Here is a 22,919-nt window from a genome sequence, read left to right as displayed (position 1 = left end):
TGGCCTGAGGCTGGACTAACCTGATGGGCATTTCAGAATGGATGGCTTTGAATCCTTGATGAGCCTGGCCGGTCAGCTGTTGGGTGCAGCGCAGGCAGCCCAAAGCACGCTTGGTAGGTAGATCAGCGCCTCTTGCTCTGCTTCAGGGAAGGGGCTTGGTAAACGCAGGTCCCGGTCAGCTCTCCTGGGCTTTTCCGTGCTCCAAACAGGCTGTGTGTCATTACGGTGCGTTACCCAGTGAGAGGATGTGTCCTCCTTAAACTAAAGGCAGCCCTTTGCTCCACTAGGGTTTTGAGAAGCTTTTGGAGACCCTGCCTCTTGCCCTACTGCAGCTTTCACCCAGCACCTAAGCTTTTCTTCCCCTCCCCCACCAGTGCATGCCTCTCCTCCCAGCCATAGGCACCGACACATTACTCTCTCTTCTTATGTCTTCCTGGTCCCTCTGGTCCTCTCCCTCCCCTTTGTTCTCCTTTCTGTTTCCATCATCAGCTCATATGAAATCTTCCCAGCCCCCTAGACAGGGTGAGTAATTTTCTTTTGTGTTTAAACCCCAACCTGTTTCCATTCTCCTTTTACTGTAGAATTTCAGGACTAAACTACTCAAAGGTTTGCCAGTGGTCAATGGTCACAGCCAGCTTATTTGGGGTATGGTGTGACGAGTCATGCCGGGTTGTCAGAGAGAGAGAGAAGTGGTTGGCCTCCTGGGAGTGTTATCTCAGTGCCTGCCGCTGGGGGGAAGTTTGACACCTGTCCTTCGTGCAGTCGGGCAAATCATTGGAGTCTTTGGAGACTGTCTATAGCCTGTGTGCTTTCTTAAATGGAGCAGGAGAAGGGGTGGCCTGTCTGATCTCCGAGCCCTAGAGCCATGGGGCCCCACAAAGGCAGGGTCAGGTATCACTCAGGGAGGTGTCGGGCCTGGTGCATGGAACAGGCTTCTTAGCTTTTTACTTGATATCCCAAGGTCAAGTTGAAAAGAAATGGTCTCGAATAGGCCTGAGCATGATGCCAAGCACAAGTTGAATAGGCCTACCTTATGTTTCCTGGCTGTTGGATCAAACTTCTCTGAGCCTTATTTTCTCATCTGCAAATGTTTAAAATGTATGATAATAGTGTCGTTCTTATAGGGTTGTTGTGAAGACTAAAGTTTTATAAAATATAACTTTAAAATTATAAATAAGAGCTCATTCATGTCATAAATGTCACCTCACAATCGGACTGGGCAGCTATCATTTGTCACATTCTGATTTCATAGATGCAGAAACTGGGGCTCAGAGCTGTGACATGACTTTCCAGGTCACATGTTTGGGAACTGGCGAAACAGCCATTCAGACCTAGGGCTGGACTGCAGGGTCAAGTTCCTGCCCGCTGTCCTGCCTCAGTTCAATGTGACAATCCCACCCAGGTACTTGGCATAGCGTAGAATAGAGAATAAGCACTTAGTCTGGGATGTGGACAGTTACGCGCTTCTGTGTGAGGACTTTTAAGACAGTTGGCAGAAGAGTAACATTAACCTTAGGCCTTAGGTTGGGATTTCTGTACTTTGGTATAAGCTTGAAAACGGGCATTCACCAGTGGTCACAGGTGATACTTATCCAGGAATCTACACTTTGGGGTTCTTTGTTGTCAGTAAATGATGCAAAAAAGACATTAAGTTTCCTACTTTGTTCATTTTCATCTAGAGAAAGGGCTTTTGTCCTCCCACCCCCAGTCAGTAGGGAGCTGTGACAGAGGCAGAAGAAATGCAGTCCCAGAGCTGGTCTTCTTGTGTAGCTGAGCTCCTTCCCTCAGCGCGTATCATACAAAGCTTTTTCTTGCTCCCAGATAAGACGCTGTCGGTGGCGATCGAAGGCAGTGTGGACGAAGCCAAGGCTCTGTTTAAGCCTCACGAGGACTCCCAAGGTAATGCGCCAGTCAGGATCCTCCCTAAGTCTTCTGTAACGGGTTCCAGGGACACTAAGCCACCACCCAAGGGCAGTGCTGATCCCCTGGAAATTAGCTGTCCTAGCTGTGTTTAACAAGGAGGTTGACTGTGTTCAGGGGTAGGCAAGGAAAGCACTGCCTTTGGATTTCAGCCCCACCATGCACTAGCTCACTGATTCCTGGGAAGCTCTTTAACATTTCTGAGCCTCAGTTTAGTCACCTGTCAAAACAGGGTAGTAAGACCTCGTGTAGAATGATTATGTGCATTAAACAAGGTCATGCATGCAAAAGCCCTTAGTATCATCCTGGGCACGTGGCAACCCCTCAGATTATATGAGCTGCTTTTATTGTTTGTTACTTATATTACTGTTATTGCCACCACCAGCACCAGTAGCAGTGGGGGGCTTGTGGTCCATAGGATAACGTTAAAAACCCCTTTAAAAGATGGGTGGTGGGATTACAGGTCATTTCTCTTTTTCGCTTGCATCATCATGTTTTCTATCTGAATACGAAACAGCAAATTGACATATTATTTATTCTTAAAAAGTTCATTTACAAATGACACAGAGTCTGGGTCCCTGTATGCCCCATGGGTTGAGGTGCTTCAGGGAGCATTGGGAGCCCCCTCCACTGTGGGTGTCTTCTCTCCGTGGCTGCAGATGACGAGAGCGACTCGGACGCTGAGGAGGAGCAGACCACGGTGAGAGCTGTTTCCTCTCGTGGGCGTGCCAAGCAGCTGCACTGGGGCCTGCTAGTTGGCAGGTGCCATCCTTCCTAGAAGCAGAAGAAAGGTTTGAAAGAAAGGGCTGCTGGGAGCCTGACAGCTGAATAGCTGAAGAATCAGGTCCCAGGCAGCAGTGCTGATGCTGGCCGGTAGGGAAAAGGAAGGGAGAGATTCCTGTGACCAGTGCCCATCATCTCCATTCCTTCCTTTGCCCAGAAACGCCGGCGACCCACACTGGGAGTTCAGTTGGATGACAAGCGCAAGGAGATGCTGAAGCGGCACCCGCTGTCTCTCATGCTGGACCTGAAGTGCAAAGGTCTGGCTCCACTTATTCTGGGGATCCCAGGGCACTTAAGAGTTCAGCCAGCTGCAGGTGCACAGGGTCCAGCAAGCCAGAGGCCTCTGCCCAACAACAGATTTTGGTTTCATGTTTCTCTGTTTATCCTCATTGTTTTGCATGGAGTTTGTTTTTTTCTCCCCTAAGTCACATCAGAACAACACACAGATAGGGACGCTTGAAAAAACCGCACCTCTCTCTGAATTTTAAATGTCACATACACAGAACAAGTTGCAAGAGTATGCAGGTTTTGAGTTATTTGGCCAACATGCTTAGTTTAATAGGTTGGACTTTGGGCTCTGCAGAAAATATATGTTTTGAAATTGCTTTGGTATGGATAAAGGAGCATGTGGTAAAGCATTCAGCAGTGTCAGAGTTGACGGTCAAATGTAAGTGTCTTTCTCATCCAGATTCCCAGACTCTGGTCCTTGCTCTTACCTCCAGGGAGAACTATCATGACAGGGTTCTTACGTGTTTTCTAGAAATAATCCATGCATGTAAAAGTTTTTATGCAAGTCTGTATTTATCCCTTCCTCCTTTTATCTTGAACACAAATGGAAATACACTCTACACTCTGGTCCTTTCTTTGCCTTAAAAAAATATTTTTTTGAGGTAATTTTAGACTCGGAAGAGTTGCAATGATAATACAGAGAGTTTTTATAGGTTCTCCACCTGGCTTCCCCTAATTTCAACATGTTCTTAAGCCACCGCATGATTAGCAAAGCCTGTGTTAATTTTATTGGTACAACAGTATTAACTAAACTACAGAATTTGTTCAGATCTCCCTGGTGTTTCCTGGAATGCCCTTTACCTGTTCCAAGATCCAGTTCGGGATCTCACATTGCACTTAAATAGTCATCATGCCCCTTAGTCTCCTCCAGGCAGGGGCATTCCTCAGTCCTTGCTTGTCCTTCATGACCTTGACGCTTCTGAAGACCAGGTTTATTTAGTGTGTAGGAAGACTTAATTTGGGCTTGTCTGGTGTTTTTCTCTGATTAGACCAAGGTTGTGGATTTTGGGGAGGAAGACCATAGATGTGGTCTTTGTTGTCACGTCATATCAGGGTACATAGTATCATTGTGTCTTTTTATTTATTTAAATTTCTTTGTTTTAATTGTCTTTTTTCCTATTACCATTTATCCCCCTTACACCCTTTTTCAACTCCACCACCCTCATTGTGTCTTATTACTGGCATTGTTAACCTGGATTCACCTGGTGATCACTTAATCTTATCCCCCCACCTTTTTTTTTTTTGAAGTTTATTTATTTTATTTTTAGAGAGAGGGGAAGGGAAGGAGAGAGGGAGAGAAACATCAATGTGTGGTTGCCTCTTGAGTGCCCCTCCCTGGGGACCTTGCCTGCAACCCAGGCATGTGCCCTAGACTGGGAATCAAACCCATGACCCCACGGTTCTCAGGCTGGCACTCAGTCTGCTGAGCTGCATCAGCCAGGGCTATAGTAAAATATCTTAAAGCCTTGTTGACTTTCTTTTTTATAAAACTATTGACTCTGCTCTCATGTTTAACTCATAATTTTTTTTCTTTCTCCCCATCCAGATGACAGTGTGCTTCACCTGACTTTCTACTATCTCATGAACCTCAACATCATGACAGTAAAAGCCAAAGTGACAACCACAACAGAACTGATCACCCCTATCAGTGCAGGGTACTGAGCACACATTGCAGAGAGCAGACGGGTTGGTGGGCGGGAGGGGGTGCAGGGCGGGGCTGTGCCAAGAACTTTGGTGCTGGGCTACCCTCGGTTTCTTTGTCATCTGGCTCCGGGAGGTTCATGGCTACTTTGACTTCTGTTGTCACGTCCACTTTGCCCGGAATGTAACTGGCGTTTAGAAAGCACTCACCGACTTGAATTGGTGAAGTCCACCTACACAGCAGATGACAAAAGTGACTACAACATATTGCAAATTGAGTAGGTGGGACAGAGTACCAGCTTTCTACAACCAGTGTGGAAAGAGCGTAAATGTAAAAGTGAGATTTGGGAGACATTATCAGGTTGGCCAGTGTAGGCCACTCTCTCTTTTCCTTTTCTCTCTCTCTCCCAAGGTGCTGGGATTTTCACTTTACAGCTCAGCTCAATCCCAGGTTGTTCCTACCTGAGCAGTGGGAGGAGGACTGTGGTGGGCCCATGGGGTCTTTGAAGAGGGTGAGCAGTGGCACAGTATTGATAGCCGTCCGTGGAGCATGCGTAGTAGCCCCTGATCATGGCAGTCTTCTCCCTCCGCTGCAAACAGGAAGAAGAGAGGAGGACCTAGAGGGCCTGAGCGTGCAATAGCCTCACATACAAGAACACTGGCCTGCCCTGGCAATCCTGCCCCCACCTTTACCTGGTCCCACCGAGTCCTCATACTAGTGGTAGAAAGACACTGAAGGAGGCACAAGTCTGGCACCTAATGGGGCAGGGCTCTTTTCATGGCTGCCTAATGGTGTCCCCACGTTTTCCACCCTGCACTTACAGATCACACCCACTTTGGGCCATAGCCTTGGTCCCTGTGCTTGAGTTTTGACCACCCAGGGGCACTCCGGATGAAATTGACCCTGTTCCCACCTGACCCCAGCAGAGGGAGCCCAGGGCTTGCTTCTTCAGAGCACCCAGTTACACTGCCCAGGCAGGGCTCTTGGTTCAGTGAGCAGCTTTGGTGCTCCATGAGGACTCTGGCTGGGGCAGATCTCCTTGTCACAAGCACTCTGCCCACTCACTCCTCAGGTGTCCTAACAGGGTTGCAGGCTGGCCTCGGAGCTTAGCTCCTCACTAAGCTGTGCACGTGCAGTGATGGGGGCAGAACTGCAGACTAGTTACGAGCCCTGGCGAGTCCCAGGCCTGCCACTTAGAGCTCTGTGTGCACCTTTAGCCACATATCCTGGCTTCTAATTTCCTCATTCTGTGGTTGTCAATTATAACATCCGCTTCTAGGGAGCTTGTGAAGAGTAAGGTCAAGTGCTTAGCATAGAGGAAGCACTTTGTAAATGACAGCTGTGTTTATCCTTACCAACTCATTTAACTCTCATAGGAGCTCTACAAGGCGAGAACACTGAGGCCTGTGCACCACTCTGCTATATTACTGTCACTGCCGTGTGGGTCCTGGCCCCAAAGAGGGAGGAGACCAGCCTGAAACAGGATAAGATCTTTATGGGCCTTCAGGTGTTTAGCTTATTTCCCTGTTGTGCAAATGGAGAAACTGAGGTCCAGGGGGCACATGGCCATGGGAGCCCTGGGCCTGGAGCTCCAGATGCCCTTGCTCAAGTACAGGCTTGCTCGGACCCCTGGAGGCGTCAGTCTGATTTTGGTGTTCTGTATCTATCTACTTTTTTGTTTTTCATTATAATTACTGTTTTATGCTAATTCCTTAATCTCACCCAAGAGCCAGTGAGAGTGGCTCTCATGGTTTTCTCATGAGTGTTTTTTGGTAGTTGTTTGGTTTGGTTTTTACAATTTGGGTTTTGACTCAGGATCTCTATATGGTCTGCATGTTGCAGTTGGGTGAAGCTTCTTCCAAGCGTCTTTTCTTCTGGGTGTCTCTGCCATCTTTTGATTTGTTGAGAAAGTGTGTTAGCGTGCACTGTAGGTTTCCCCCGGAATTAAATTTTGATGATTGCATTCCTGCAGTACAATTTGATGGGTTACTCCTTCCGTGTGTATTTCATGTAAATTGTAGTTAGATTTAGAGGCTTGATAAAATTACATTTTGATTTTTTTGGACGGGGACAGGAGGGCAGGACTGTGTCATAGATGTTCTTCGGTGCTTCCATCAGGAGACCCGGGCGATCTCTATTTTTGTGATGTTGGCAATATGGATGACTGTTGTCAGGATCTACTAATTCATTAGGGAATTAGTGTTTTAATACAAACATTTTAATCAGAGTTATGCCAGCCTGGCTGAATTTTCCTCAAGATATTATTTTCCAGAATGATCTCATTGGGGCTTTTTAATTCATTAATTTTTCATTAAGCCATTAAACTATTTTTAATCATTTTCCATTATTATTTTACCAAGGTTTTTTTTAATCCCTTTTCCATTAAAGTTTTATAACAAAGATTTGACTACTCAAATAGTTGTTCTTTTTGTGTTTTGGTGTTGTATTTTTATAACTATATGTAGCTTCCCCCTGCATGTCTGTTGTTTTTACCAAAATTGTTTGTCTTAAGACACATATTACAGATGTAAGTTTTGTCAAGAAGATTTGATTATGACATCAAGTTTTGTCAGTTAGAAACGCTTATCATGTCAGTTTTAGCTATTCTGTTTTATTTTGATTGATTCATTCTGTTGGTAATAGTTGCTAAATATTGGCCCAAAGACTGGCAATTCTTATTTATTTTCTAGCCCATTTTTCATGTGAGGCAAAGAAAGGGGCTGGTGCTGGGGGAAGGGGAGGCAGAGGAGAGCCCAAAGCTGCCCCTGCCCCAGCATTAAGTCCCGAAGGCACACAGGGGCTCAGAGCGGCAGGATCACCCTTCTGCCCCAGTTGCTCCTGCCGCTGTTCCTGAGGAAATGGAGAGCCTACGCTGGTTCTGGGAAGGAATAGGATCTGCTGTCCTTTGCGATTAGATTGCTCCATTATCCTCCCCTACCACGCAGCCTCTTCTCTGCCTGTCACACTGAATTACAGGCTGAGCTCTGACGGTTCCAGGTAGGTGGCAGTGGCATCGCTGACTATCTGCTTACCGTGCTGGGTCACCTTGTCTCCAGTGCGTGTGATAATGTCCTTTTCTTGGAGTATAAAGGGGATCTTTTCTTGTGAGTAGCATGAGATTTGGTCAAGTAATACAGCACCATAGTTGCGTACTTCCTTTTAGGGTCATAAGGAGTCTCTTTGCTCCTATAAAAATTATGATTATTTCCCTTTCCAGTATCATGAGGCTCTGGTCCCCTTAGGTAAGACCCTGGTCACCATTTAAGTCTTAAAGGGACAGGGGTTTTGTTCTTGTTGTTTTGTTTTGTTTTTCATAATTTAGTGATTAAGAGTACAACCACCTTTGATAAGACAGTGCAAATCCCAGCTTCAGCACTTACAAGCAGTATGATTTGGGGCAAGCCATATCTTTGAAAGCCTTGAGTTTCTCTTCTGTAAGATGAAGATGGTAGTACTCCCTACCTCACTGGGGTTATGAAGATCCAGTGACCTCAAGTGTGTAAAGGGTCTGATGCACAGGAAGCATTCAGTAAACGGTGACTATTGGTCATTAGTAGGAGGTGGCCCTACTGTCCCCGGATGCCCAAGTCCGCCCCCAGACACAGTGTCGGACAGCCTTCTCACTGCAGTCTTCTGCCTTTCCAGTGACTTGCTGTCTCCTGACTCGGTCCTGAGCTGTTTGTATCCTGGGGATCATGGAAAGAAAACTCCGAATCCAGCCAATCAGTACCAGTTTGATAAAGTTGGGTGAGTCAGCAGGGTTTCCTCCTCTTTCAGCCCCTGTTTCTGAGTTTCTCTGGTGGGTCCAGCCCAGTGCTGGAGGCCCGGGAGGGCCAGCAGCCTCTCAGAGGGTAGAGGCCCTGGGGCCAGAGACAATGCTGCATCGAGAGAAGGCAACACATGACCTTCCCTGCTTATGAGGCAAATGGAGGTCGTGGATGGACAGGAAGGGTGGATCAGACCTTAGGGAACATGGTAAGAACACATGATATAACAAAAATGTTTAACAATTCTCTGAGAATTAAAAACATTTAAATATTTGGTAAATTGGTAAGAAGATCAAGTGCAGTGCCTTTTTATTGAGATCTGCTTATGGTGCGAGGGCTGTCAGGAGGGAAAGAGGAGTGAACGTGGGAGATGGGATTGACAGCAGGGAGCTGATGGAGTCAGGAGGCTTCGATGGCAGCCCGGCCGTAAGCATGGCTGCGCCTGCGGGACCGGCCTGTTTGGGGTGGACGGGAGGAAGGCTGTGGGCTGAGACCACTGCAGAAAAGACTTATAAAATCATTTTATTCTTTTACGCAGCATCCTGACTTTGAGAGACTACGTGCTTGAGCTAGGTCACCCCTATTTGTGGGTACAGAAGCTGGGTGGCCTCCACTTCCCCAAAGAGCATCCCCAGGTGTGTACGCTGATCCGGTCTTCTTAGCTGTAGAGCTCCACCTCCCCTCTACCCATGCAGAGTCCAGAAGGGCTTCTCATGGCCTTTGGGGGCTTTAATTAGCAGAGTGCCTTCCTTCAGGAATGGGATCTGTCCTCCCTCCACTCAGGACACTAAAATGTCCAAGCCCCACAGGTATTTAGCTACCTTTGCCCTCTCCTTGAGTCTAGACACCCTCCAGGTCAAAGTAACTTGGGTCCTTACTCTGGGTATAGCACAGCTCTGGGCTCTGCTCCCCCATGGTCTTGTGTACAAAGAGACCAAGAATGAAGTGTAAGCAGAACCCCAGGAAGCAGAACCCCAGGGGATCTGGCACCTTAGCAGAAGCTTTCCTTTTCTCAGGAGCTGGCCACAGCCTCTTAAGAACCCAGCAGCTTGTGTCGTTCCTGCTGGGACTCAGCATCTGGCCTGTCACAGCAGGTAACTCCTGCCTTTCCTGTAAGGTGCCCGCCTCAGGGCATGAGTGATCTTGGCTGCCACAGGCAAGCAGGAAGGTCCTAGAAGAGGGGCAGTGCCTGGAGGAAGGGATGGGGTGCACTCAGGTGTGCCGCTTACTGTCATCCACAGCAAACGGTGATTGCTGACCACTCGCTGAGCGCCAGCCACATGGAGACCACCATGAAGCTGCTGAAGACCAGGGTGCAGTCCCGCCTGGCCCTCCACAAACAGTTTGCATCCCTGGGTAAGCTCGTGGTTAGGGCTGTGGCTTGAGAGCCACACAGGGACAGAAAACTTAGCCCTTCACTCAGATGTCTTAAATCCTGACAGCAAATCAAAGAGGGCTGGATTTCCGGCTATTGCTGAGCAAAGGTGTTGGCAGGGCCACCCAAACAGAGATCCAAGCTCCCCTTGGGCCATCAGGGCAGTCCTCACAGAGGGGCCCACAGCCTTCTGGTGGCACAAGTTGGTCAGGAGCAGCTTGTCTGTTAGTGCACTTCAGACTTCGGTGTGCATTCCGCAGATACCTCATACAAGTCCAGTTCACGGTTTGTGGAGCTTACCTCCAGCTTATTCGAATACAGCTGCCCAGAAACCCACCCTCTTTCCTCCCCTGAGACCTACTGAGCTAGCGCCCTCCAGAGTAAGGTTGAGCCCCTCTGTTTTTCATAAGCTCCCAGGTGATTCCAGTGAGCCGTTAACCAAGGTGGTGGCCATACAGGGGCTTCTTTTCATTTATTGATTCAGTAAATACTTGTCAAGGGCTTACCGTGTACAAGGCACTTGTGGGGTCGTGAGGCTGAAGATCTTTCTTAAGATCTTTCTGATCTAGAAGTCACTGTCAGGAAAGACATTGGCTTCCCGGGGCCCCTATAGAGACCCTGCCCCCTGGCTCGGCTCTTGCGCTCTGTGTGGACCCTGAGCTCTCAGGGCAGCACCAGCATCGCTTGTCCCTCGGCCTTTCCCCCCATTGGTGTTGCATTGCTGAATTTGTTTTGTCTCAAGGTTGGATGATTGTCGTCCTGGACAGCATTTACTGTGTCGGCATATTTGCTTATTGAAATGCCAGCAGGAATTTATGCTGGAGCAGTTACCCAGCCTTTTTCCCTTAGAGGAACTGACACAGAATATCTCAGTCATTTCCTCCATCAAGGTCAGCTGTGAAAACACAGCCCTCTCGGCTATTTGATCTAATTAACAGTCACTGCTGCAGAGGCACTGTCCCTGGTTTTGGCTGCCGGGGGTTCTTGTTTTTGCTGACCATCATTTGCTTAAGGGTTAAGCACCATGAATGCTGGTGCTCAGTGTGACCCCAAGCACATAGCCTTGGGTGAAGGTCAGGTTACTTACTATGCCTATATTCCTGGCACATGCTGACCTGGGCACCCACTGAGTGCCAGGTATACCTGGACATCTTACAGGGCCATCTGAACACTCCAGAGGATGCTAGTCACCTAATTGTGGCCCCTGATTTCTACCTATGACACCGCCTGTCTTAATGTCTTTTAGAACACGGCATCATACCAGTTACCAGCGATTGCCAGTACCTCTTCCCTGCAAAGGTTGTCTCTCGCCTGGTGAAGTGGGTGACGATTGCCCATGAGGATTACATGGTAGGTAGGGGAGTGACGGGTCAGTCTTGCTGTCCTGGCGACTGCAGGTCCGTGTCTCCTCTCGGCTCCTGCCCCTCCCTCAGAGGGCGGGAGGCTTGAGCAGAGGAGCCAGCAGTTCATGCCTTGTCCGTGGTGGTTTCTAGGAGCTGCCTTTCACCAAAGACATTGTGGAGGCTGGACTGGCCGGGGACACCAACCTCTACTACATGGCACTCGTGGAAAGGGGCACAGGTACTTTGTTTGTTCCGCTGATAACCGAGGTTCCAGGCAAGGGGAGTGGCTGAGAACAAAACATTGGCCGTGGTTGCCCAAAGAAAGCGAAAGACCTGGAGTCCTGCTGCAGGGGCTTAGTGATGAGTGTCGAGAGCCATTGTTGGCGAGGACTTGTTCTGCTACTCAGTCATGTACGTGCTTTGTTTCGCTGAATTCTCATGACAGTCCTGGGGGGGGGGTTCCCATTTTATAAATGAGGGAGTGAAGGCTTAGTCTCGAACCCAGTCTGACCTCTGACCCTGAGCTCTTAGCCCCTAGCTTTCCATATTCTTCCCCCTCCTCACGGGAGGGCTGGCATGTCCCTGTCAGGCTGTGAAGTACAGGATGGCAGGACCTTCCGTCCTCTCTGCAGTTTCTGCACTCATTCTGGGGGCATCAAAAACTGATCCCTCACAGGTGTCCTGGCATCTGATTTGCTAGGACTTTGTGCTAGAGCCACCCAGATACTCGCTGTGATGCTATTGTCTGGCCTCGGCAGGCCTGGTGCTGACTGCAGAATCTGATCCCCGGGGCTTGGTACGGTGGCCACAGAGTCGAGGAACCGGTCTGTAATTTTAAGACAGTGCAAGAAATATAAGGAAAGGTTTTACTCTTTCACGTTAGAGTTTCTTTACTTCAATTTTTCCTTTCTCTCTTTTGTGTTTGTATGTATGTATGTGTGTGTTTAAAAATATTCTCGGTGGAGGGGAAGAAAAGAAAAGAAAATATTCTGAGGAGCCCTAGCTGTTGTGGCTCAGTGTATTGAGCACTGGCCTGCAGACCAAAGGGCCGCCAGTTTGATTCCCAATCAGGGCACATGCCTGGGTTGTGGGCCAGGTCCCCAGTTGGGGCCAAGTGAGAGGCAGCTGATCGATGTTTCTCTCTCTCTTTCTCCCTCCTTTCCTCTCTCTCTGAAAATAAATAAATAAAATGTTAAAAAATATATTCCGAGGAAATTAAGTATTTCAGATACAGCCGAGGCCCCTAATTCCCCTTCATGCACTCCCTCATGGCAGACGACCACTGTTTGGAATTTGTGCATTTGCTTTGCATCCTCTCTTCTTTTAAAACATACTTCCGCCTCACCCCAAAGCACCATAGGGGTACTGTTTGAAAGGCCACAAAATATGCAGTCCAAGAAGTTTACAGAGTCCCACGGGTGGGAGGTCACTGGAAGACGTCACCTCTGCTTCCTGGTTGAGCAGATGGAAGCCTGGAAAGATAATGAGTATTCTGGGTTCATACACAGAGTGGGCGTCACAATTAAAATTCTCATCAGCTGTATTGTAGAAATTTGAAAAATTGGGGTGAAATTGAAATGAATAAGTGGGCAACAAGCCCAAATACATATTTAATCCTTAAGTCATACAACGAATCAGTCTGACAAATTTACGTAGTGTGGATTAAAACAAAAACTGGGTGAACAGAGATCCATCCAGAAATGCACACAGGCTATTTTGACAGAGCCGTAAACAGTAGAGAAAGGAATCACTTTATACCTAATGCTTTTGCGGCCGTCAGGGAAGAACTGTCTTAACCTGCACTTTCCTGTGCACTGTCACTTGAATTACTGCTGTGTCAAAGACTTCTTTTTTTCCTCTCTCTTAAATCCTGAGAAAAGAATGGGATACTTAGCCCATTGGTGGAGAGTTTAAGTGTCATCCTATTGAAAATGGCAAAGACTTTCACTAGAGAAAAAAATGAATATTTTTAACAATAAGACATTTCATTTAATGATTACAAACACAGCTTTGACATCAGGCAGTTCTGGTTTAGGCAGCACTGCTGCAGTGCCCCCGTCTGATCTTAAGGAAGATTCTGTCGGAGCCTCCGTTTCTGTATATGTAGGTTGGGGGTGATGATAATGGTGCCCATCGCAGAATCACTGTAGGAAGAAGTAAGGTGTGCATACAGGGCGTAGCACAGTGCTGGAAACAGAGTACTCAGTAATGCTGACTTGAACAAGTTTCACATAACAGAATATCTAAAAAGGAACAGAATAAAGAAGATAGATTTTTTTTTAGATTTTATTTATTTATTTTTAGACAGGGAAGGGAGGGAGAAAGAGAGAGAGAGAGAGAAACATCAATGTGCGGTTGCTGGGGGTAGTGGCCTGCAACCCAGGCATGTACCCTGACTGGGAATCGAACCTGCGACACTTCGGTTTGCAGCCCGCGCTCAATCCACTGAGCTACGCAAGCCAGGGCTAAGAAGATAGATTTGATTGATGTAACAGCTAGTACATAGTATTGAAAAAAACACAGAGTAAGCCTTTACATGGGAAAATCCTTAACTTGCTGACAAATAAATAAATGCCAGTTAGAACAGACTTATGTCAGAGGAGCAAATAGCAGTCTTAGGAACCAGCTCTGAATGGACCAGACTCTGGGGAGCCCTAGACACACCTAGACTCTAGGCATTCCTCTGTCTCCTTGGAAGGACCAGTGTCTCAGACATTCTGTTCCACAACCTGGCAGCTACACTCGGAGATTCCGGAACAAAGGAAAGTCAGTTTAGCACCAGAATGTGCTCTGGAGCACTCGGATTAATGAGACATCAGAGCCAGCACGAGGGGTCCCACGGGGATGGTGCGTGGCAGCAAGCTGTGTCTCAGCACTGATTTTTGCTCCTTTGCCCTCCCTTCCCAGCCAAACTCCAGGCTGCAGTGGTGCTGAACCCTGGCTACTCCTCCATCCCACCCATTTTCCAGCTCTGTCTGAACTGGAAAGGGGAAAAAACCAACAGCAATGATGACAACATTCGGGTAAGGCCTTGCTGGGGGTGACGGGAGGAGCAGGAAGAGCGTCTCTGGGGAGGTGGGCTTGGCAGAAGCTGCCTCAGCTGAGGGCTTGGGCCCTGGCACAGCCTCTAGGGCAGAGGGGCTGCCCGATTTACTGGACACTGCATGATGTCGGAGAGGAAAGAGCCTAGGCCTTTTCCTCTCATCTCAACCAGTTTCCGAGTTTGGGCCCACAGGCTTCACCCCATTTATAAAATAGGGCTAATATAAATGCCTGCCTTGAAAGGTGGTTGTCTTGGGCTTTCGTGAAAATGTGAATTAACTCGGAAGCATAGAATTGCTAGAATGAGACGATACATGAGGGCATTGCAGCTGTTAATTATTATGCCTATTGATTTGATTCTGTGGTGGCCTTGAGGCCGTGGAGCATGTGTTTAACCCTGCCACCTACTGCATTGGATCACATCTCAAGGTTCCTTCTCTACCACCTCTGTCATCTGGGCTGTGAGTGTCCAGGGCAGGGAAAGTAATGGGTCCGAATCAGGAAGACCCTATTGTTTTGAGGAGGGGGAGCCTTGGGGCAGTCCGGTCTGCTGATGGGGTGTGGGCCGGCTCCTGCAGAGGCCCAGCTGCGGTTGTTGTGGAGCCGCCAGACCCAGCAGTCCGAAGGTCATGCTGAGTTTCTGGCCTTCCCACCCTGTAGGCCATGGAGAGTGAGGTCAACGTGTGCTACACGGAGCTGTGTGGCCCCCGGCCTGGCCATCAGCTCTTGACCAACCAGCTGCAGCGCCTGTGTGTGCTGCTGGACGTCTACCTGGAGACCGAGAGCCACGATGACAGCGTGGAGGGGCCCAAGGAGTTCCCTCAGGAGAAGATGTGTCTGCGGCTTTTCCGGTGAGGGAGGGGCGAGAGTGCCAGGGACCCCAGTCCTGCCTCTCACGGGGCAGGGGGTTGGCATAGATCTGATCTCTGGCAGAGATCAGAGCCTGGCACAGAGGGCATACATACCTCTCCCTAGATTCACTTCTCCCTCTTCACAGAGGAAATTAAGGTCCCGCTGCTGGATTTCCTCAGGAGAGCTTGCTGCCTCCTTCCTGAAACTTTTCCTGCAGCGTTTCCTACCAGCTTGGTCCAGTTGTTCTTCACAAACACCCCCTGGAGTGGGGCTGCCCACTGAGTGAGCAGCACCGGACTGTGAACCAAGAGGATTCGGCTGAATCTTATTTCTGTACTGGCCACATAAGCTTTTCAAACACTGTGCACCTCTACAGGCCCCCAGAGTCTGCTGCACCCTTCCTAGGGGCTCACTCATCTGTGAGGACCAGCTGTAGGCAGCCGGGCTTTACAGAAGGAACCAGCTCTGAATGAGACAGACACAGGAGCACATCTCTGTTTTGCTGCTCGCCCGCTGTGTGACCCTGGCAGAGTCGCTTCGGCTCGGCTCTGAGCCTGTTGCCTGAAGGCTAAAGTGGAAATATTGCCTTCTAGCTCACGATAAATTAGAGACGATTCACATAAAGCTTCCAGAATGGTCCCTGGCATGGACAGGGGCTCAGGAAGTGCTAACAGGTCCTGATGGCTTGGTGTTCAGGGGGTCTGTTTTCACAGCACTTCTAGCTACTTTTCCTTTCTCTTCGGGGTCCTCTCTCTCCCTCTCATCCCCTAACTCAAGTGTTTAGAGTCCGTTCCCGAACTCCAGAGTTCACATTGCTCAGGAAGCCCCTCCATTCTGAACTCGGGCTTGGGGAGGGTGGTGTCTGGTGGGGGTGAGGGGCTGTAGTTCGTGTCCAAGCGGGACATCCCCCTGTTCCCCGTCAGTCTGAGGGGTGCCTTACTTGCTCCTCGCCTTCTCAGACAGCCAGTCCCAGCCTGGGGACACTGTCCCCAGCACCCCCCTGCCCCTGTCTGGCACCTTGTCCTGCCTCATCTGTGGCGCTATCTGATAATAACCAGCTCTAGCCCCCGTGTGGCTGCTGGAGGTGGAGCTGGTGGCTGGGTGTTGGTGCCGTCCGGGACTCGCTAGTGGGTCTGTGTGCGACCTCAGCTCTTCCTGCCCGCCCAGCCTGCTCTAGCACATTCAAGGGTGGCATCTCTCACCTGGCCGCTGCTTGTTTTCTGTTATCTAATGGTTCCCAAAGGCCCCATTTTGTGAAGTGCTCTGAATGTCACCTAGCCTGAGCTCCTCCCAGGGGATTCTGGGAAGGTGCTGCTTTGGCCGCTCAGATCTAATTAACTCCACGACTGGTGAAGTGCGAGGTTCTTGGCCTGAAGTCCAGCGAACTGTTGGGATCAAACCCAGGGGCCGTTGTTATTTTTAAATGCAACAAATGTTACTTAGTATAGTCAGTCCCAACATTGAGCACAAAAAATTTACAGGGGCTGGGTGGGTACCTTCAGGCTGTGGGTTCAGCTGTATGCTTAGACTTACCCGATGGCAGTGCCCTTCTGGCGTCAGCAGGTATGTGGCGTCAAAAGCTTTGAGGCCAGAAAGCCTAGGTTCAAATTGGTGCTCCTACCTGTGTGACTAGGGTCTACACTTAGTCCCTTTGAGCTTCGGATTCCTCTCCGGTAAGGCAGCGTTCACTTCGGGTGTGGTGGAACTCAGGGAGGATGGAATTAAACCGATGGAGCATGTGAAGTGCCGAGCGCAGTGCAGGCAGTGAGCCCGCACTGGGGTAAGCGGTGCCCTGCTGTTAGACCTGAAACCTTTTTTCTCCCCTCCTCTCTGCAGTCCCTGGCACACACTCCCTCCCACCCTCCCTTGCTCAGACCAAGATCAAAGGTGTCGCTAGTGGTTCCCACTGAATGTCAGTCATAGATGGATGAGGAGGACATCAGTTACTGTGGAGTCGTGGGGAGGAGGGCCCTGGGCGAAGTTTCGCTTGGGGCCCAGGGTGATAGCCGAAGCCCCTGAGCTTCATGAGGCGGAGGCTTTGGCACCAGTCCTGGGTTTGAATTTGGGCTCTGCTCTCTTCTGACTGTGTGATGTTGGGCAGATAGTTTAACCACCTGAGCCTGTTTTCCATCTGTAAAATCTATAAAAGTATAGAAACAGTATCTCTGAGGTAGGCATTTAGTGCAGATTCTTCCTATCCCCCAACTTCAGACTCCCGCCTGCGTGGGAATCTCCTGCAAAGGAGGTTTTTACCATTTTTTTTAACTTTTTAAAATTATAGCACAAAACCATGTTGGTTGTTAAACACAGAAACATCAGTGAAGAATTGTGTAAAAACACTAAAACTGAGGGTGCCCAAGCCCCGTCCCCAGGAGTGTGCATGGTCAGTGAGGCCCTTCCAGGCCTGTCTTCATGCACTTGCAGGCATATAGAGACGTCTTCACCAAAATGGTATCACACCTTCCATGCTGTTCTGCAGTCTCGCCCGTTCCTTTTTTTTCCCTAACAGCTGTACAGTATTGTGTGCATAACCATAGTTCATGCTGTCAGCCCAAAGGGCGTGGTATTAACTGCTCTCCCCTCTGTTTCTCTAGCGGTCCCAGCAGGATGAAGCCGTTTAAGTACAACCACCCTCAAGGATTCTTCAGCCATCGCTGACCTCCTGCTCGGCCTGTCACTCCCCGCTGGGCCCCAAGTGCTGTGCCTCCGCGCTCTCCTCTGTCCCACATGTGGCCCCGATAGTCTCCAAGGGCAGGTTTTATATTTCCAGCTGATTAAAGTATCATCTGACCAAGCGGCCTTTGTCTTGTGGCTCTTTTGGGAGGAGCGGGGCAGTTCTTGCAGCCTGTAAGGGCCTGTAGAAGCCACAGCACAAGCCCAGTACAAAAGATTCTGTGTCTGCAGACAGATGCTGCCTGCTCGTCCACATTCGGCTTAGTTGTTTCTGCTTCGGGCATCCTCATCATCTCGGTATTTATTAGTCTAAGACCCTACTGGGCAGTGGCAGGGCAAGCCAAAGTCAGCACAGCACAAAAGCAAAAGCTGTTCTTTCCACTGGACCTGTTGGTGCCTCTGATGGCCAGATTTTTTGATCACCGGGTGTCACGAATGTCTGATGGATGGTGCCATGCAAATAGGTGACAGATATATCACAAAGAATAATTGTAAGTCTTGCAGGATTTATGAAGGTCAGTGAGTGTGGAGAATCACAGGCAGAGCTGCTGCCCAGCGGGGCTCAGGCAGAGCGAGTCCAGGTGACCTCTGAGAATCTTCCCGGTGATAACAGGCTAAGTGCCTCCAAAAATAACGGTTTGACTCTCAGAGGATTAAGAGAAGTCCTAGGGAAGTAGGTAACACCTTCTAACATGTTTGCAAAATTACCTCTTTTGGAATCCTGCAGGAGGCGAGCACAGTGAAGGGCGGCATGGAGTGTTCCTGGACAGTTTTGACAGAAAAACTGTGCTCAGCTCAGCACTGCTCGTTCTTCATTCATTTTAAGAAGGAAGATTACGAAGTGGTAAAAATGTTGAAGAATTATTACATAGTTGCAAGTATAATTTAAAGTTTGATAGCTGCAAGATGAAGTAAGTTCTTTTCAGCTTTGTTGAGAGGTAACTACCCACCACTGTGTAAGTTCAGGGTGTGCAGCATGATTATTTGATACACGTGGCACAGCAATCACCACAGTAAGGTTAGTTACTACGTCATCACCTCACGTGGGTAACTGTCGTGTGGTAAAAACTTAAGATCTACTCTTTTGGCAACTTTCACTATATGTAAATTTTATTTATGGGATAGTCCCGATCAAATGGGTTTTCTCTCCTACAACATACTTCAAAGTTTGGTCCCAGTGTATGCGTATGCACTCCAAGTGCACTTTTGCCAAAAGCTATTATTCTCCCTGGCTGGTGTAGCTCAGTGGATTGAGCGTGGGCTGCGAACCAAAGCATCACAGGTTCAATTCCCAGTTCAGGGCACATGCCTGGGTTGCAGGCCACAGCCCCCAGCAACTGCACATTGATGTTTCTCTCTTTCTCCCTTCCCTCTCTAAAAATAAATAAATAAAATCTAAAAAAAAAAAAGGCTGTTACTCTCCTGTCCTCTCAGCTGCTCACTGAGCGCCCAGTGATGAGGATTTTCTGAGGAAGACCTGGCAGACTCCCAGCTCTGCCGGGTCCCTTTCTTTTATAGATGGAAGCCTGAGTCCAGTGACAAGTGGAGAAGGGCGCTTGCAGTGGCTCTGAAATAGCTGCCACTGCCTGTGCCCCTCCTTGCCCTCATCCTGCATCATTCCTTTGAATTCCAGAGGTGGGTACTGTCCAGCCCAGAGGTCCCTGAACTTCAACTTGCACGAGTCACCCCTCCTGGGAGCCAACTAGCAATGCAGATTCCCATGCCCCACTCTACTATTCGGACTGAGTGGACCCAAGATGGGCTTGAGGTAGTGTATTTTTAACAAGCTCCCCAGGTACACATTGCCCTAGTCTCTTTTTGGAAGTTGCTGTACTTTCTTCCCTCTTTATTGGTGACTTCTCAAGTAATGCAGGACCCCTTTCTCTGTGAGCAGCTCCCCCTCTTCTGTCTTCTGCGCCTTGGGCAGCAGCATGGGCCTCTGGGCACCTCTTCCACTCCACGGAACGAGAGCTCCTTGTCTTTTCTCTGACCTACTTGCCTGGGACTCTCCCTGCCAGCGTCCCCTTGGTCTGGCCACCTTCAGGCCTTGCATCTCGCAGCCTGTGCTGAATAAGATTGAAGTGGGGCCTAAAAATAGTTCCTTTAATGGCCCCTGCATTGCGGTCTCCACTCCCTTAGCTGGAAGGCAGCCAAACTGACTCAGCACAAAAGCTTGTCTCCCTTAGCTGGGACAAGGTTGCAAAAAGCTTGTGAGGGCTGGGAGGAGGCTCTGTTTCCTAGGCAGGGACGTCACCCTTCAGAAGAGGTTTTTCTTCTTCAGAGGAGAAAAGGTTGAACAAAAGAATCCTCTGGCCTTAAGGAGAGAGGGTTTTTTGTTTGTTTGTTTGTTTTTTTAATGTATTGATTTTAGAGAGAGAGGATGAAGGGGGAAAAAAAAACTCCATCGATTTGTTGTTCCACGTACTTCTGTATCATTTGATTCTTGCATATGCCCTGACCGGGGATTGAACCTGTGACCTTGGTGTGTCAGGGCGATGGGGAGGGCCTTAAGACCAGTGAGGAGCCCAGGACAATCCAATCCAGTTGAGCTACTTAACTGAGCCATGTCTGCCTTGGTTAGGCAGACTAGGGAAGGGGCCTGGCTTGACTCCTCAGCCACAGTCGACCTTTCCTTTCCTGGGGCTCGCCCCAGGCCACAACCCTTCCTGTCATCCTCCTGTACCTGAGAGGGACGCAGCCCAGGGTCCTTGCCTTTTTTAAGCTGCCACCCATATTTCTTATTTCTTCTAGTTTCTTCTTTGTTTTCTTCCCAGCTTGCCTTTTCCTAACTTTACAAATAAATCCAAGAGACCCTTTTTATTGAAAAGGTACTCCTGTATAATCATTTGTGGGAAGCAAAGCCAGGAACCCCATCCACAGGAAGGAGCAGAGCTGCCAGACGTCCACAGGAATTTTCTCCCTGTCTGTGTAGCCCCGCCTCTGTCCTTTTCATAGCGCTCAGCAGCCTCTCCGGTGAGAACAGGTGTTAAGCATCTATTTTGGGTCAGGCTCTGTGCTCATTGTGCTTTTACATTCGCTGTCCTATTTCATCACAACAGGCCACCAGGCATATACATTCCCATTTTAACCAGTGAGGAAACTGAGGCTCAGAGGATGAGATGACCAGTTCATGCCCCAATGGTTCTCGAGCTTCCCACCCAGGGTGCGAGCCCAGAGCTCTGTCTGCCCTCAAGGCTTTCCCTTTCACTGGAGCAGTTTCAGGCTCCACATGGCTTGCGGGGCCATTTATTCACTTTAGCAACATGTGTGCACTAGGAGTACTGTGGCGGTCAAAAGGTACAGCTTAGTGTCAGGCTGAGCCATCTGGGTCCTTGTTCCACCCCTGAGCTGCTGTGTGGCTCACCCTGAGCCTCAGGAGCTCTCACCTGCAACCGGGGGTGACAACGGACCTTCCTTACAAGGTGTTGCAGGGACTAAGTATCTCAGCAGCACGCCTGGTACCTTTCACTGCTCAGCAAAAGGGAGTGGTTCTTGTCCCTCCTCTATGGATTTCAGTCTGGTGAAGGGGCCTCTTAAGTGAGGAAGGCCTTTCCTACCTGAGGTCCCACTCCCCTGCTGGAGGGCTCCCAGGCCTTGGAAGCCCAGCCCTCTGGCCCCACCCCTCCTCGCCAGCAACGCACGCTCCAGTCAGTGGCCAAGCTGGGCTTCACCCTTGGCTGGAGCCAGGCTCGCAGCACCCATCACTCATACAAGGCCAACTGCAGCATCTGTTATGATCATGTGGTTTTTTACGATCATGTTTAAGATGGTGTTACATTGATTGATTTTGTTATGCTGAACCATCCTTGCATTTCTGGGATAATTAGTCACAGTATACAGTCTTTTTAATATGTCGTTGGATTGGACTTGCCTAGCATTTTGTTTAGGACCTCTGCATCCATATTCATAAGCGATATTAGTCTGTGGCTTTATTGTGGTTCTTTGTCTGGCTTTGGCATTAGGGTAATACAGGCCTCTGAGAATGAGTTAGGAAGTGTTCCTTCCTCTTCTATTTTTGGACATTTGAAAAGAATTGTTATTAATTCTTCTCTAAACATTTGGTAGTATTTGCCAGTTAAGTCATCGGGGCCTGAACTTTTCTCTGTGGATGGTTTTTAAATTACTAATTTAATCTCTATTTGTGGTGGGTCTGTTCAGATTTTCTGTTTCATCTTGAGTCAGTTTCAGTAGCTTGTGGCTTTTCAGGAATTTGTCGATGTGTGAAATGTTCTGTAGATGTCTACTAGGTCTCACTGATATGAACTATTAAAATTAAAAACTAGTTGTCTTATCTGCGACATGTTTGCTAATATAAATACAATTTAATATATTTAATGAATTTTCTATTATTGTATATTTAAAGTATTTTCCTTTTTTCCAAAATAGAAACAAGGCTAAAGTGAACATATTTTGTTTTTCAATATTCCTGTACAGACCTGTTACTTAATTTTGGATACATTCCTGAATGTGGCATACTTTAGTTAGAGTAACTAAGCTTTTAAGGTGGTTGATACTCATTAGATTGCCTTGCAGGAAGACTTTGTCAATTTTCATTCCAACCATTAATTTCTGTGTGTACCCACTGGTGGTGGGTAAAATTGCTCCTTTGGATTGTCAGCTAGATGCACTCAAGCCATTGCTGACATTTGCATTGTTGCTGCTCAGCACCCACTCCTTTTCCTCCTGGTAACAGTACCTCTAATTTCCCTTGGGAACCGTGCCTCCCCAACTCTCAACTTCACTTCAAGGGGCCTGACATAACACTCCAGCTGCAGGAATGGGCGAGTGTCCTCTGCTTAGCTCACCAGTGTCCCTTGCACACCCGGCCACACAGATTGGCTCAGGGAAGAGCATGTGACCTTACCAGACCAATAAGAATCAACCCCTGGACTTTTCCCAGAGTGTTAGAGTTCTTTTCCCCCCAGAGTTTGCTAGACTGGTGGGATGTGAGCTTGAAGCTTCTGGAGACCACATGGGGAGGTCCTGCCTGAGAATGAAGCCTACACAGAAGAAAGCATCTGAGAGAAATGAGTGAGAGCATCTTGGAGAACAATTGCTTGTGATTTCCCCCAGATCAAGCCGTATCTGAAGCAGTTCAACCTTTTTGACTCCTTGGTTATGTAAACTAGTATTTATTATTATTATTATTATTATTATTATCATCATCATCAGTAGCAGTATTTTGCTTAAGCTAGTTTAATTCTGTTTTGACCGCCTGTACCAGAAGCAATGCT

General features: G+C 48.6%; 1 protein-coding gene across 5 annotated transcripts in view; it reads left to right on the top strand.

Moving 5' to 3' along the window:
• Positions 1-17,807, top strand: part of THOC5 (THO complex 5) — a 30,100-nt gene extending 12,293 nt beyond the window's left edge. For 3 of the 5 annotated variants that reach the window (XM_028527673.2, XM_028527674.2, XM_036014369.1), the window contains 13 exons: positions 490-522; positions 1,822-1,899; positions 2,580-2,620; positions 2,861-2,960; positions 4,538-4,646; positions 8,279-8,380; positions 8,939-9,035; positions 9,642-9,756; positions 11,022-11,125; positions 11,269-11,356; positions 14,026-14,141; positions 14,821-15,011; positions 17,607-17,807. In XM_028527673.2, coding sequence (XP_028383474.1) covers positions 490-522; positions 1,822-1,899; positions 2,580-2,620; positions 2,861-2,960; positions 4,538-4,646; positions 8,279-8,380; positions 8,939-9,035; positions 9,642-9,756; positions 11,022-11,125; positions 11,269-11,356; positions 14,026-14,141; positions 14,821-15,011; positions 17,607-17,670 — 1,238 coding nt within the window. In that variant the 3' untranslated portion in view covers positions 17,671-17,807. The remainder of the gene's footprint in view (positions 1-489; positions 523-1,821; positions 1,900-2,579; positions 2,621-2,860; positions 2,961-4,537; positions 4,647-8,278; positions 8,381-8,938; positions 9,036-9,641; positions 9,757-11,021; positions 11,126-11,268; positions 11,357-14,025; positions 14,142-14,820; positions 15,012-17,606) is intronic. The other 2 variants (XM_028527675.2, XM_028527677.2) reach the window with 1 other exon arrangement.
• Positions 17,808-22,919: the final 5,112 nt, after the last annotated feature.

This window comes from Phyllostomus discolor, chromosome 13 (genome assembly GCF_004126475.2).
Source record: "Phyllostomus discolor isolate MPI-MPIP mPhyDis1 chromosome 13, mPhyDis1.pri.v3, whole genome shotgun sequence".
NCBI classification, from domain to species: Eukaryota; Metazoa; Chordata; class Mammalia; order Chiroptera; family Phyllostomidae; genus Phyllostomus; species Phyllostomus discolor.
The sequence above is the reverse complement of the archived record's forward strand: the minus strand, read 5'-3'. Positions and strand labels throughout refer to the sequence as shown.